This window comes from Urocampus carinirostris, chromosome 8 (assembly GCF_059441175.1).
Source record: "Urocampus carinirostris isolate Australia breed hairy pipefish chromosome 8, RoL_Ucar_1.0, whole genome shotgun sequence".
Taxonomy (NCBI): Eukaryota; Metazoa; Chordata; class Actinopteri; order Syngnathiformes; family Syngnathidae; genus Urocampus; species Urocampus carinirostris.
Genome location: NC_142356.1, coordinates 5,459,332 through 5,475,708, shown reverse-complemented (window position 1 = coordinate 5,475,708; position 16,377 = coordinate 5,459,332). Strand labels below are relative to the sequence as shown.

Below are 16,377 nucleotides of genomic sequence, written 5' to 3'. Positions count from 1 at the left end.
TGAAACCTCCTCAAGCAACGTCTAATCGGATCAGAACTGGATATGTCCTGGAGTGCTGACAGAGTGTGCTAGTATGCGGGTGGTGAGCCTGAATCTTCTGATATTGCACCTCTCGACCACCCACCCCAAAAACTGCCGAAAAGTATACACTTTATCAGGTAATACCTTTTAGTCCTCAGCTTGTCCACTTCGAGAAAGTATCAATCTCTGCGTGGGGGGGCTACACGCTGGACTTGGCTCTCCCTTCTCAGACGCTTCTAATCCCTCCTAATCCCTTTCTAGGCTCGGTAAATCTGTGTGACACTATTAATTTAGTCCCAGATGCTTTTTAGGTGTCAGTTTGGCACGTTGGTATTTCTGTCCGATTATACGCTGAGGATGGCGTTCAGCTGCACTTTTTTGCAGGGGAGGAAAGGGATTTGTTAGCTGGAGGCTAAGGTAGGAAAAGCACTGAATGTTAAAATATATTTTTGCTCTTTTCGGTCGTTGCATTTAAAGTCGATAGGAAAGTGGAGCTTTTGTTTTGATTCATTACAATTCTCATATTAAGAAAAGAAATCAAAGAAACCTTTGGCCTGGTCGCAGTATTCCAAGTACCGTAAATTCCGGACTATAAGCCGCTACTTTTTTCCCAAATGTTCAACCCTGCGGCTTATCCAGTGATGCGGCCAATTTATGTATTTTTTCTAACAACCGGCAGTGGCGCTCGAGTACGGAAGGTAAGATTTAGACCGGTGGAATATATGCGAGTGTGCTGCAAGCGTGTTTTGGAATAAAGGAGCGTAGGACGACATCTATATGACAAAGTCTCTTTCCCATCCTGGGGAAGATGACTTTAATGTCGTCAGTTATAAGGGGGAACATGAGCACGGTTTACCATGATTTTTACAAGTACCGTATTTTTTATTAACAGACCCGTTTCTTTGTGTTGCGAGCGTGTTGCTAGTAGCATTTTGCTACCCTTCACAGACACGGTTTGGGATGAAAGTTATAATATTATTATTAAAGCTTTGAAAACTCTCTCGGTGTACCGTCTTTCTTTGTAAATATGTGTAACCATGTATAATATGTATTTGCAACTGTATATTTTTGTAATGTATTTATTTTAGAGACTTATTCTGATATGTTTTCCGCGGGCGATTCAAAAAGAAGGGGCGAATACAACGGGGGCTGATGGGAAGTGGAGTAAATTTATTTTTATTATTTTTTATTTTTCCCACCCTTATCTTTGGAAATATCCTTTTTTTTTCCTTGGATTATTTTCAACGAGACCCGGACTCTGCAGGTCTGCGTCATATCTCAAGTACCGGTATCATTTTACATTCAATTTGTCAGCTGTTGTTTTTGGACTGTGTACTTCATATTCAGTTACAATTGCGGGACCCAAAGTTGGGTTTGGGTTAATTTCGTGATTGTGTTACATGTTTCAATGTGGGTGCATGCGGCTTGTATGCAGGTGCGGCTTGTGTAAGTACAAATGCGGTTATCCTCTTAAAATGTGGTGGGTGCGGCTTATAATCAGGTGCGCTCTATAGTCCGGAATTTACGGTATGTACTTCTCACGTTTTTACAATGTTTGACCTATTTATAGAAACCATTCGAATAAAAGGTGTAACCAGAGTTCTCTTATGAATTACATTAAAATAGCACAAGGAAAAAAACTTAAACTAAGAAAATGTGAAAAGAATTATCCATTGACTGTAAATCAGAGCTTTTGATGTGTTAAAATTGTCACAGTTGCCATGGCGCCCAATTGGCCCCGCCCGTGTGGCGCCAGCTGCGGCTCATTGACGGATTGGATTTCCTTCTATTTGAGCTCAGTGCTCTCATTTTTCCTTTGTAAGTCTGTCAACGAACCTCTGCCCCTCAAGTCGTGGGTTTTGACTCGTTCCTGTTTCCTGTTGGCATTTCCTGTCCGGTATTGTTCCCGTCGTGTTTAATATCGGTTTCCAGTTTCGTTCCCTTCTATTTTTGTCTTGTTAATTATTCTCTCCAGTTTTCGTTCCCCTCTAGTTTGTCCTGTTTATTTTCAATATCCTGTTTCATTATCTATCCTCTCTGTCCCTTCCTGTCCGGTATCGACACGAGCTGTCCGATATCTGCTCGTGCAATTGGTATCAATCTCGTCGGCTTCTGGCTTCCTGTCATTCCAGGCTGCTGCCTTACGTCTGCCTCCCAAAGATCGCCGAATCACTGGCATTTGGGTTAACATGCATGACTGCCCCATTTCCCGTAAAATAAAAGCTTTTGTGAGAAACGTCACGCATTTGGGTTCTCCTCCTGTTCTGGTTCTTGACAGAAAGGTAAACAGGTAAAAAACTAAAAGGGAGCTAGATCGATAGATAAAAGAGTCAAAAGATAACTAGATCGCCAGATAGCAAGCTAAAAAAAGATTTGATAGCTAGCTAGAAAGGGGGCCAAAATTTAGCTTGATAATAAGCAAAAAAGATCAAATGTTAGCTAGACAGCATGGAAAAGAATGTAAAAAGTCGACTAGATAGATAGCTTGCTAAATAGCTACATTCAAAAGTGTTTTATATAAAAAAGTCACCCTTTTTTATTATTGGAATGAGTTGCAGCATACTGTAAATTAAAAATATAGATGAGACATTGAGAAAATTAGAAAAAAAAAGATTTTTGGGGGGTAAAAAAACATTGCTTTCGTCAAAAAATGGACATTTCTAAGCGACCCAAAATTTTGGAAGGTACTGTCATGATTACCGATTGGAATCACCTGCGCACGCTCATTTGTCGCTGATTGGCTCCCTGTCCCTATTTAAACCCTGCCCTGTCACTCTCCTGTTGTCAGTCCGTCTGCGAACCTCTGTTGATACAAGGCAAGCCTTTTTGACCCTGACTCCCGCCTGTCCCGTTTTTGCACCCGTTTTTCCACCTGTCTGTTCCTGATATCCCCGTTTGTCTCCGGCTACGACCTGTTTTTTGATCCCGACCACGTCTGCTCTCCCGTCCCGGCTTATGACCCGTTTCTGACCCCGACCACGTTTTTGCTCTCCGTTCTTGCTATCGACCTGTTTTTCCGTCCCTGTCGCCGTCATCACCCGCTACGGAAGATCCATTTCCGTATTCGGATCATAATCCGATTGCGAGAGCGACTTGCTTCCCGCGTCAGGCTAGCACCGTGGGCGCAGCTCGTCCTCTTTCTTTCAATAAAACTTGTGGTAAACGCTACACATTTGGGTCCTGATTCTGTTCTGGTCGTGACAGGTACAGTAGTGTACATTGTCATGATCATTTTCATGGTCAGTACAAATTTCGAGTTTTTACCTAAGATCTATCCCCCACAGCACAACAATTCCACCTTCAAACGTATTCATGTCATGAATGTATACTGGACCTACATCTGTTGCGCTCAGTGTCAAAAACTGTAGAAATTTCAGAAATCCAGTAAACTAAAATGCACTCCGTATCTCTTTGAATGCAATTCATGTCATGATAATAATAATAATAATAATAATAATTTCCTTGTATTGTCATTCTGTGTAACAATGTACACAGAACGAAATGTCGATTGCACCTGACCCGTTGTAGCGAGCCGATGCAGCCGCAGCCAATAGAGGGCGCCGCCGACCACTTTTTAAGTCTTAGGAATGACTCGGCCGGGGCGCGAACCCGAACCTCCCAGTCTGATGCAAGGCACCTGAACCACCTCCTTTCGCGCCAACTGCCTCGGACGCTGATTGGCTACCTGTCTTTTTATACCCCCGTCTTCCTGTCACCGGTTGTCAGTCCGTCTGCGAACCTCAGCTGATGCTAGGCAAGCTTTTCGACCCTGATTCTCTCCTGTTCTGATTCCCGTCTGTTTCCCGGCTACGACCCTTTTCTGATCTCGACTACGATTTTGCTCCCCCGTCCCGGCTACTGATCTGTTTTTTCCCCGTCATCGCTCGCCACCAAAATACTGCTTCCGCGTCCGAGCAACCTGCTACGGATCTTGTGTACTATCCTTTCCCTTCTTCCCAATAAGAGAAACGCACCCAAGTGGGTCCGGTCTCCGTTCTGGTCCTGACAATTCAGTTCACTGGTTGGTCCTAGGCCCCTAACTGAATAGAACTGCCGGAAGGCTTCATGAATTTCATATTTATCCACCCTCGCAAATTCTCTTTTGATGTATTATATGACTGCGCCTCTATAGAAGGGCTGCCATGACTACTTCGGCTACTTCAACATAACTCAGGAGTCGGAACCACCGGGTGCATCAGACCCGAATCTCAAAATGTGAGTTATGAGGGTTAAGTAGGCTTTTTTTATTCCTATAAGGGCTCTTAGTGACCTTTCACAAACATCATTTTCTGCAGGATTGCGCTTCAACCGCTCGACCGTCGACTCAACAGGAACAACAGTAACAACAACGACGGGTAAGGACTGTTCTGGAGGAGTCGGAAAGAGCCAATCTGAGGTTTTTACCTAGTTCTGAAAGGAGTTGGGTGGGGAAGTCATTACATTTCGAAATAAAGAAAACGGATTGCTGTGTAAACGTGTTTTCTATGCGCAGAAAGGACAATCAAGAAAAAGGAACCGGTGAAAAGGAAACGAAGAAGGACGTCGATAAGTATGTGCATCAGACGTCGTATAATGGGAATCGAATGGGGATTAAATGGGATTTGAATTATTTAGACGTTCTGTTCTTTTTTTCCGACAGGCCCAAAGAGTTATTTGTCATTAACCCTGCTGGAAATCTCTATTACAACTGGCTGTTCATCGTGACATTGCCGGTGATGTACAACTGGACCATGATTATTGCCAGGTGAGCTTTCCTAGTATTTTTGGGAGCATGATTAGCACTAGGAAACGCTAAAATAGCGCTACTGGAGTTTTTCTTGCAGAAAATGACCAAAACCACATTTGGTTTTAGTCGAAAGAATAATAAAACCCCAAAAGAAACTTGAAAGAATGATTTCAGATCTAAGGTGAGGCGAGTCGTTTGAAGCTGGCTTCCACCGGGGGCGGAGTTGGTGTCCTAGAAGGAAGAAAACATGGAGAACACCGCTAAAATATGAGCTCTACCACAAAGACAATGACTCAAATGTTCATGTGTCCTTCCTCTTCCATATTTTTGTTAGCTGCTAGCCAAACTTAGGCTAATGTTAACATGCAAATACTTCATATCTAAGGTGAGGCGAGCTGTTGGAAGCTGGCTTCCACTGGGGGCGGAGTTGGTGTCCTAGAAGGAAGAAAACATGGAGAACACTGCTAAAATAGGAGCTCTAAAAACATTTACCACAAAGACAATTACTCAAATGTTCATGTGTTCCTTCCTCTTCTATTTTTTTGTAAGCCACTAGCCAAACTTAGGCTAATGTTAACATGCAAATACTTCATATCTAAGGTGAGGCGAGCTGTTGGAAGCTGGCTTCCACTGGGGGCGGAGTTGGTGTCCTAGAAGGAAGAAAACATGGAGAACACCGCTAAAATAGGAGCTCCTAAAAACTTTGATCACAAAGACAATGACTCAAATGTTCATGTGTCCTTCCTCTTCCATATTTTTGTTAGCTGCTAGCCAAACTTAGGCTAATGTTAACATGCAAATACTTCATAGATAACATATATAGATCGGCAGTTTTAATTCATAAACAGGCAAGAGTTTGATATTCTATTATTCTTATTTTACCTAGGCGAATGAGTGAGTGTGACCCGTTTGTTGCAAAAGACTGCGCCGACTACCGTACTATCATAATCAATTCATTGTCATAATTATTGATGTGACTCAGCTGTGCCTGCCAACCGCCACGGGTTCTGATTGGCTTCCTGTCACTATTTGAACCCAGTCCTGCCTGTCCCGTGTTGTCAGTCCGTCTGCGAACCTCAGTGTTTACTAGGCAAGCCATTTTCAACCCTGACTCCCACCTGTACCGTTTTTGCTCCCGTCTGTCTCCGGCTACGACCCGTTTTGCTCCTGACCGCATCTGTTCTCCCGTCCCGGCTTACGACCTCTTTTTGTCCCCGACTATGTCTACTCTCCCGATCTGGCTTACGACTCGTTTCCGACCCCGACCACGCCTAGCTCTCCCAGTCCCGGCTACCGACCAGTTTTTCCGTCCCTGACACCGCCATCGCTCGCTACGGACGATCCACTTCAGTGTTTGGATCCCAGTCCGAATCTGAGAGCAACTTGCTTCCTGCGTCCAGCAAACACCGGATCCTTCCTCTTTCTTTCAATAAAACTTGTGGTAAACGTCACGCAATTGTCCTGTTTCCGTTCTGGTTCTGACATTCAATTCTCCTCCTGTTTTCTTGTCACTCTCCTGTCCACTAAAAGCGAGTATATCGAAAAAAAATGTCCTTAAAAATAGAAAGAGAGCGAGATTGTGCAAGCAATAAACTTTTCATTTTAAATTTGACCACCTCTTTTTACTCAGAGTATAATTAACTTGCTTGTGTGGTTTGATTTTCAAACCTCTCAACAGTTTTACTTCTTTCTTTATCACTTTGTTGTATGACAAGATTTTATTACCCCCATAAATGCTTTTTTTGTTGTTTGAATTTAATGAACACCTAAAACGAGCTTTTTATTATACGCCTGGCAGTTATTAATGATTTTATATTGTATATTTTAATAGTAACTTCAAAATCACTGTTTAATCATTTTCATTCTTTATTTTTCATGTGCTTTATTTTTGGTTTTCAGTGTTTCACATTTCAGGTTTACAGTTTTGTACTATTTTAAATAAACTTTTTTGTGCTAATTGATGGTAAGAAATTGAATTCTAATGAACCGGAACTGGTTGAGAACCCAAATGCATGACGTTTCTCACACAAGCCTTTTATTTTACGGGAAATGGGGAGTCATGCACGTTAGGCAGCAGTCTGGCGTGGAATGACAGGAAGCCAGAGGCCGACAAGATTGAAACCAATTGCCAGAACGGATATTGGACAGATGGGGTCGATACCGGATAGATCGGGACAGACAGGATTAATATCGAAACAGGATATCGAAATTAAACAGGACAAACTAGACGGGAACGAAAACTGGAGTGATTAATAAACAGGATAAAAATAGACCGGAACGATACCGGACAGGAAATGCAGGTAGAGTCAAAACCCACGTCTTGCGGGGTAGAGGTTCGTTGATGGACTGATAAATGGAGAGCGAGAGCTCTGAGCTTAAATAGAAGGGAAGCCAATCTGTCAACGAGCCGCAGCTGGCGCCACACGGGCGGGGCCAATAGGGCGCCATGGCCACCGTGACATTGAATAGTCCTTAGAAATACTTTAGCTTGCAATATTTGTGTTATGAAACTCTTCGGGGACCCTATTTTAATCCTCCCAGTGATGTTGTTCCACAAAGGGTGCAAATTTAGTTTCATGTGTGTTCATAAATGAGTTTTTTGAATATTTATTATTTTAAAAGTATCACACACACACACACTTCAATGTGTGGTATGTTGGGTCTAAGACAGGATAACCTTACAGAGAGTCATCATCTCAGCCCAGAAAATCATCAGCTGTTCTCTGCCCAGTCTGGATGCCACACCTAATCTTGTAATCTACATTGACAATAAAGACAATTCTAAATCTATTTTCTGTTGTTGTGTAAACAGGGCGTGCTTTGAGGAGTTGCAGCACAACTACCTGATTTATTGGGTTTTCCTGGACTACGGCTCTGACCTCATCTATCTGACTGATATGCTCGTCAGGACCAGAACGGGTAAAAAACAAAACAAACTTAATAAAAAAAGACGAAAACCAGGAGAGGAGAAATCAAAAATGGATCGTTATTCGGGGCAGGAGAACAGACATGGTCGAGATCAAAACAGGTTGTCATTCGGGACGGGAGAGCAGACGTGGTCGAGATCAAAACAGATCGTAGCGGGAGAAAAACAAGAGCAAAAACACAGGACAGGCGAAAAAGGGCTTGCCGTGTAAAAACGGAGATTCGCAGACGGACCGACAAAAGGGGAGTGTCAGGACAGAGTTTAAATACTGACAGGGAGCCAATCCGTCAACAAGCTTCAGCTGGCGCCCACGGGCGGGGCCAATTGGGCGCCATGGCAACTGTGACAGTTTTCGGACCCGACTTGAGGCCTTTCTCCCACTATACAGCATCAACAACAAATTATTTCGGCTGCCCTAAAACTTACATAATTCAAATTTTAGGGTGTTAGTGCCTGTGATGAGTTATGTCTCTAAGATGCCTGGTTGCTATTGGTGGCAGGAAACGGGGCAGTAAAGTGTCGGAGAGTACAAAAGCTTGCCTCGCTGAGAGCATAGGTTCGCAGACGGTCTGACAAGTTCTTTTCGAATGACGGGAGTTTAAAAAGAGTCCAACAGCCAATCACGTCCCGTGGCAGTTGGCACCGATGGAGCAGCCACAGGTGCCCAGAATCAGCAATCATGACAAAAAACATAACCATGGATGTGAAGCTTGCAATTCTTTGAGTAATATGAAGTGGGCAAACAGATCACCATCCTTGCTAAGTTGTATCACCATACCCAGTCAACGGTTAGGACTATTATAAAAATTAAGGAGGGAATTCAAGAAACAAAGGAAGGATAATCCTTGAGTTGAAAGTGGGAGTCTTCAAATTGATTGTCATTTTTAATTTGCAGTCTCTTTCCCCCCACCTCCCTTTCTGCATCCACCCGCAACTCAACTTAACCAGCTTGTCACGTCACACAAAAACCCTATACACGTCAATCACACATGAGTAGTAGTTACAATATATATCCATGCCGCTTATCCTCACTAATGCAGCTGGATTCCATCTCAGCCATTTTCGGGCAGTGGGCAGGGGACACCCTAAACTGGTTGCCATTTGCAGGGCACATGGAGGCATAAAATACACTCGTTTCACTGCACCGGCCAATCAACCTGACACTCATTTTCGGAATGTGGGATGAAACCGGAATGCCTGGAAGAATCCCACACAGGCACAGGGAGAACATGCAAACTCCACACGGGGAGGCTGCGGTAGCTGGAATTAAATATTTGATTATATATACAGTGGAACTTCGTTAGTTCGCGGTTCCACTTTTGCGGGTTCAGAGCTTTGCGGGTCTAAAAAATATACCTTACCTTCTAAATAAAAGCATTTATTGACTTGACGCCATTGAGCGCGAGCTTATGTCAACTGAGGACACGGTGTGGACACTCTTATTGTGAAGGGGACGGGGAGGCCCTGACACAATGCTTAGTCATTGCCGCTTCGCTCACCCGCCCCCCTTCAACTCCTCCCACCTCACCCCCTTCTTATGTGGCGCTAAGTTTATCAAGAAGGGAACTCGGCGACGCGACGTAAGTACCGTATTTTCTGCACTATAAGGCGCATGGTGTTATAAGGCGCACCTTCAATGAATGATATATTTTTAAACTTTTTCCATACATAAGGCGCACCCCATTATAAGGCGCTATAAGTGCATGCTGGTTTAAGATCAGGTAATTGTGCAATTTTGTAATTGTAATCCTGTGCAGTCCTTTGAGACATTTTTGTGATTAAGGGCGTCATAAATAAATGTGACTTGACTTGGCTACAGTAGAGGATGTAGTTACGTTATGCAACCGTTAGTTGGTGCCGCGCTAAAGGGAATGTCAACAAAACAGTCAGATAGGTCAGTCAAACTTTATTAATAGATAACAAACAAGCTTTCCACAACTCCATATACTCCCAAAATGAATAAACAGCCGTTTTATTATTTTCTCTGAGGTGACACATCTTTAACATCTTTGAACAGCAGCAAGGCATAACATTTTACTTTTCCTCCATTTAGTCAACACGCAAAAAAACGTCGGATACTGTTATGGTAAATTAAATGTTAGTGCAATCGCAATATAGTGACACTCGTAATGTGCAAAAACAACAAGTGCAAAACAATAACAGTAAAGCAATAACATAATAAATGTAAAACGTTGTAGTGGGTTTTACATAATTCACCCATGGAACCATTGTTCAGTTAGCGAGTTCCTAGGGGGACTCTTAATTCTGCTGGCTCGAGCCACTCTCGTGTTCGATTCATTAATGTTGAACTCTCTCGCTGCTGCTCTATTCCCGGGTTCTACTGCGTGACAGATCGCCTTGAGTTTAAACTCTGCGTTGTAAGCGTGTCTCTTAATAGGAGCCATTACAGGGTCTTTATACAAACGCACAAATAAAAGAGAATCGTTGTTTAATATTTCCCAGTATGCACAGCGCACTTCTTCTTCTACGCGAAAAATGGAGTCGGTGGCTGCTTACCGTAAGTTGCGAGACCTTGTAATTCAATATTGATCCACATATAAGGCGCACCGGATTATAAGGCGCATAGTCAGCTTTTTAAAAAAAAAATCAGATTTTATGTGCGCCTTATAGTGCGGAAAATACGGTATATATCTCAAGTTTGACTTTTTTATACCAAAAGCGAGCGGTTGTTTGTACTACCTAAACACGTCTAATGTGTGTGGTTTCGTGTATTTGTTGTAAAAGCCGTTCGATGCCGCTAGCTAAAGTATGTTGTTATTGTCAGAAGGTAGCTCTTACACTTTCATTAAAATGAACACGGACCGTTTTTTTAACTGTTGTTTCCCAAAAGGCTTCACAAACACTCATCAAATATCACATTTTCACTGTTTTTATTTTCAATATGTAACCGGTAGTGTTAACAAGCGAAATGAACTGCGAACAGCGGTTAATACAATCATACTGAATGCTTCGTAGTGGTTTCGCCGCAGTCCTATTCCGTGTACATACATATTTTACAGGTTTTTTTTTTGTTATAACATGAATTTCACTCTCTCTCTAGATAGAGATAGATAGATAGATAGATAGATAGATAGATAGATAGATAGATACTTAATTCATCCCCGTAGGGAAATTCACACTTCCAGCAGTCTACCCCGTTGTTTATTAACAGATGAACATGATGCCCTAGGGGTGCTTGTAGCGGAGTGGATGACGTCACACGCCAGTCCAAAAGTTCGACATCCCTGCGGCAGATGGAAATCTTTTCTTTTGTGTCCAGGGATACACCACCTCGTGTTAGCGAGTCCGTCTCCTCTCTGATTCCCGTAGGCTTTCGTGTCTCTGTATAGCGACGCTGAAGCCGGATTTCTCCGGGTAGTTCCGGGTGGCTACACGTTAGCTTTCAGAATGCTAAACGTGAGCCACGTTTCCGCAAAACACAGCAACTGCGCTCCCTGTGCGCTTCAATGTTTTCCACCAGCACTCGTTGATCTCATTTGGTAGTGAGTTCGCATTTACCATGATTGCGGATGGTACCGAAGACTTATAACACCGCTAGCCGCTTAGCTAGCTCCAGTTCTTCCTCCACGATAGGCCCCTTCATCACGCCGGCACAAGAATTTTTCAGGGCAAGGAGTTGATTCCTTGAATAAACGCATTTTTGTGCGCTAAAACCCATGTCCATAGGATAGAAGTAATCCATAGTGTAGTTGTCAAAACGGGAAGAAAAACACCGAAGATAGAAGCAGACAATAAAACAAAAAAAATCACAAAAAGTGAGAGATAACAGGGGAGCTGCTGGAAAGGCATGGCGCCGCTTTGATCTACCCGTATTCTATATGGTGTAATGTATACAGGGAGGGTATACTGTATAGACTGTACTGTACTCAGGGGCGCCGCTACTTCGCTGATTTTCAGTTTTCGCAGTTGGTCTTGGTTCCCATTAACCGCGAAAACCGAGGGATTACTGTATAGATTTATTTATTCATGTATATGTGTATATTCTGATTTTGCAGGTTACCTCGAACAAGGTCTGATGGTCAAAGACGAGAAGCTACTTCGCGATCGCTACGTCCAAAGCTTCCAGTTTCGGCTGGACGTGGTCTCCATGCTGCCGACGGACTTCCTGTACCTCTTTCTGGGTCTGGACTACCCCGAGATCCGAGTCAATAAACTCCTCAGGATCGGCCGCATGCTGGAGTTCTTCACCAAGACGGAAACCAAAACCAACTACCCCAACATCTTCCGTATTGCCAACTTAATCATGTACATTCTTATCATTATCCACTGGAACGCTTGCTTCTACTTCTCCTTCTCAAAGTCGATCGGTTTTGGCTCGGACGAGTGGGTTTACCCGGCGCTCGACGATCCGGAGGAGCCGGCTTTCGGCCAGCCCATGCGCAAATACGCCTTTAGCCTCTACTGGTCTACGTTAACCCTGACCACGATTGGAGAAACACCACCGCCGGCTCTGGATTCTGAGTTTATCTTTCACGTGGTGGACTTTTTAGTCGGTGTTCTTATTTTCGCCACGATTGTGGGCAACATCGCAACAATGATCTCCAACATGAACGCAGCCCAGGCGCAATTTCAGGCTCGGATCGACAACATCAAGCAATATATGCAGGTAAGAACATTTGTAGCAGGATGGACTGGGTAGGTTTACAGTGTTGGAAATCTATCTATCTATCTATCTATCTATCTATCTATCTATCTATCTATCTATCTATCTATCTATCTATCTATCTATCTATCTATCTATCTATCTATCTATCTATCTATCTATCTATCTATCTATCTATCTATCTATCTATCTATCTATCTAGACATCTATCTAGACATCTATCTATCTAGACATCTATCTATCTATCTATCTAGACATCTATCTATCTAGACATCTATCTATCTAGACATCTATCTATCTAGACATCTATCTATCTATCTAGAAATCTATCTATCTATCTAGACATCTATCTATCTAGACATCTATCTATCTATCTAGACATCTATCTAGACATCAATCTAGACATCTATCTATCTATTTAGACATCTATCTAGACATCAATCTAGACATCTATCTATCTAGACATCTATCTATCTAGACATCTAGACATCTATCTAGACATCTATCTAGACATCTATCTATCTAGACATCTATCTATCTATCTAGACATCTATCTATCTAGACATCTATCTAGACACTATCTAGACATCTATCTAGACATCTATCTATCTAGACATCTATCTATCTATCTAGACATCTATCTATCTAGACATCTATCTAGACATCTATCTAGACATCTATCTATCTATCTAGACATCTATCTATCTAGACATCTATCTAGACATCTATCTAGACATCTATCTAGACATCTAGACATCTATCTATCTAGACATCTATCTAGACATCTATCTAGACATCTATCTAGACATCTAGACATCTATCTACCTAGACATCTATCTAGACATCTATCTAGACATCTATCTAGACATCTAGACATCTATCTAGACATCTATCTATCTATCTAGACATCTATCTAGACATCTATCTATCTAGACATCTATCTATCTACTTTGGTCATATCCCTCAAGAGGGGTGACCGACAGCAAGACAAACACATACAATAACAAAGAAAATAAAAGGGAAAAAAATAGCAAAAAAAACACACACAAAAATTTTTGGATCATGGCCAACCCAATTGCCCAAACACCCAAACAACTTAGGCACCTCGGCACCTAAGTTGGTCATGCTTTCGTCCCTCCAGATGAAACGGGACACCAGAAAGCGGCCATGTCACTCGGGTCAGGGTGACACAACACACCCTTTTGTTCAAAAGCAGGGCCCGAGAGCTTTCACTGGTTTACCCCTGCCGCATCATACGGGTGCCCAGCCCATCCTTAAAAACGCGTCCACAATCCCACTATCCTTTCTCAACACATCTTCACTCCTTTCTATCACCAACAAGAGCTCTAGCTTCCATTATATTTAGACCTCTTTCCTGCAGTGCACTCATAACACCATCTATCTACTGCAATCGCAGCCTTCCTCTTGGTCTAAGTGTACTCCATCGAAAACGACCGAATTAGCGTCGTTGGAGTTTCTGGGAAGCCCTCTCCTGAAGTCCTTTAGCTTTTTCTTCTTGGCCCACGTCTCCCCGCAAGATGGCGTCTCGGCTCCTCCCATGGGCTTGCCAAGGATTTTTTTTGCGCCCATTGTTCTCACACACACACAGCACCTTGTTCTCAAAACAACGCCTGCCGTCGTCCGTCAGAGTCCTGTTATCAAAATTCCCTAGACAAAATATTATGCATTTCGAACAGCCGGTCCTGTTATTGAACTAAAGCCCACTCTGTGAAAATCTTGCATTAAACTCAATAAATGTAACTTGTATTCAAGCGTATAAAATCCTTTATAGTCAAATGTATAAAATCCTTCAACAGGCAGGCAATAGTTTGATTGGAAAAGGGAATATTGACGGCAATCCGATAACGTAAAGCATTGTAATCAGTTTGGTGTTACTATGTATAAAGAGTAGAGGTAAGATCGGCCTAAAAAATTCAGCCCGACCTGAGATGCAAGCGTCGAAACTTCTAACAAACCCGAACACACCAGAACACAGTCTAACATAGCTGATGACCCAGGTGATTGGACTCACCTGTAATGAGCAGAGAAACTCCAAAAACATGCAGGGCATGCAGCTCTTGAGGAACGGGTTCTCCACCCCTGCTCTACTTTAACAACATTCGATTGTCACATAACTGATAAATTTTTTTGAAATATAGGTCAGGAAGGTAAGCAAGGAGCTGGAACTGCGCGTCATCAAATGGTTCGACTACCTGTGGAACAACGGTCGCGCGCAGGACGAGCGCGAGGTCCTGAGATACCTCCCAGATAAACTGAAAGCCGAGATCGCCATCCAAGTCCACATGGAGACCTTGAAAAAAGTCCGTATTTTCGCCGACTGCGAGGCGGGCCTGCTGATCGAACTGGTCCTCAAGCTCCGGCCTCAGGTCTTCAGCCCCGGGGACTACATCTGTAAAAAAGGCGACATCGGCCGAGAGATGTACATCATCAAAGACGGAAAACTGGCCGTGGTCGCCGACGACGGCGTGACCCAGTTCGTGGTCCTGGGAAGCGGGAGTTATTTCGGCGAGATCAGCATCCTCAACATCAAAGGGAGCAAAGCAGGAAACAGGAGGACCGCTAACATCCGAAGCATCGGCTACTCCGACCTCTTCTGCCTGTCCAAAGATGACCTCATGGAATCGCTGGTGGAGTACCCGGATGCCAAGGGCATGCTGGAGGACAAGGGCCGGCAGATCCTGCTCAAAGACGGCCTGATCGACCTGGACCCGGCCAACATCAAACCGGAGGTCAAGGAGTTGGAGGAGAAAGTGGACAAGTTGTACGGCAGCCTGGACCTGATGCAGGCCAAACTCAAGAAGATTCTCGGGAAATACGAGAAATCGGATGAGTCCTTGTGGCAGCGTATCAATGACTTGGAGAGGCTGACTGGGGAGGAGGTAGAAGACGATGAGGAGGACCTGAAGAAGGACGACGTTCGAGTGGCAGGACTAAAAGTAGAAGGTGAATTTGAAGTGGACGAAACAGATCGAAACAAAATGGAAGAAGCGAAGAGAGGCGAGGTGGAGGCTGAAGCAAGAGACGCGGAGGAAAAAGACAAAAAATAACCCCGACTAGAAACTTCAAAAATATCTGGACTTTGACATTACCATGGCAACCACGTATGAGGTCTACAAATAGAAAGTAATTACATGGCTTACATAAAGAAACACGAATACCCGAACAAACATGTTATTGACTATAAGACTATTATTACATATTATATAACAATCGATGGAGTTATTATTCTCGAAACCGTACTGGAGTCAAGTCAAGTCATGTTTATTTGTGAGGCCCTTAATCACAAAGAGTCTCAAAGGGCCATCCCCTCATCTAAATCCTACATGAGGGCAAAAAATACACAGTTATTGTCAAAATAAAATCTAGGTTATTCATATGCTATAGAATAGAAGTGTTTTAAACTTATATTTAAACATTTCCACTGAGGTTGTAGATCGAATCTCAGCATTCCACAGCACAGGGGTCTGAATGGAGAAAGCTCTCAACCCTGCGGATTTCTTCTTGGCTCTTGTGATCACGAGTAGACTAGCGTTTTCAGAGCGAAGGCTCCGGCCCGGAACTTTGGGCGAAATTATATCTGAAAGCTATGAGGGAGCAAGTCCATGCATGATTTTGTATAGTACCAACAGAACCTTAAAATCACATCTTAAGCTAACAGGGAGCCAATGTAGGTTAGCTAAAATCTGAGTCATGTGATCAATTTTCTTGTCTTAGTTAAAAGCCTGGCTGCAGCATTTTGTACCGGCTGAAGGCTCTTGATTTTGGACTTCGGGTGACCGCATTACAGTCATCGAGACGGGAGGTAGCAAACGCATGAATTATAGCATCCAACGGAGACAGCATAGCACAAATTTTAGCAATGTTGCCAAGATGGAAAAAAAGCTGTTCTAGTAATATTCTTAACGTGTGTTTGAAAGGACAGATCAGGGTCAAAAATGCCAACTACATTTTTGACTGAGTCACTCTGGGTGATATTAAAATTGTCAATGTTCAGAGCAGTTTTTGAGAACAAGTCGCGGCATTTAGATGGACCAATAAGGTATTTTCAGAGTTAAGGCG

The 16,377-nt window shown here is 43.2% G+C and overlaps 1 protein-coding gene across 1 annotated transcript; it reads left to right on the top strand.

Annotated features, from left to right (window-relative positions):
• Positions 1–288: 288 nt before the first annotated feature.
• Positions 289–15,613, top strand: cnga1a (cyclic nucleotide gated channel subunit alpha 1a). Its single transcript, XM_088341413.1, has 8 exons — positions 289–438; positions 4,154–4,236; positions 4,317–4,376; positions 4,514–4,570; positions 4,661–4,765; positions 7,560–7,666; positions 11,690–12,300; positions 14,457–15,613. Coding segments are annotated over exons 2-8 (1,851 nt in total). The 5' UTR covers positions 289–438; positions 4,154–4,234; the 3' UTR covers positions 15,366–15,613.
• Positions 15,614–16,377: the final 764 nt, after the last annotated feature.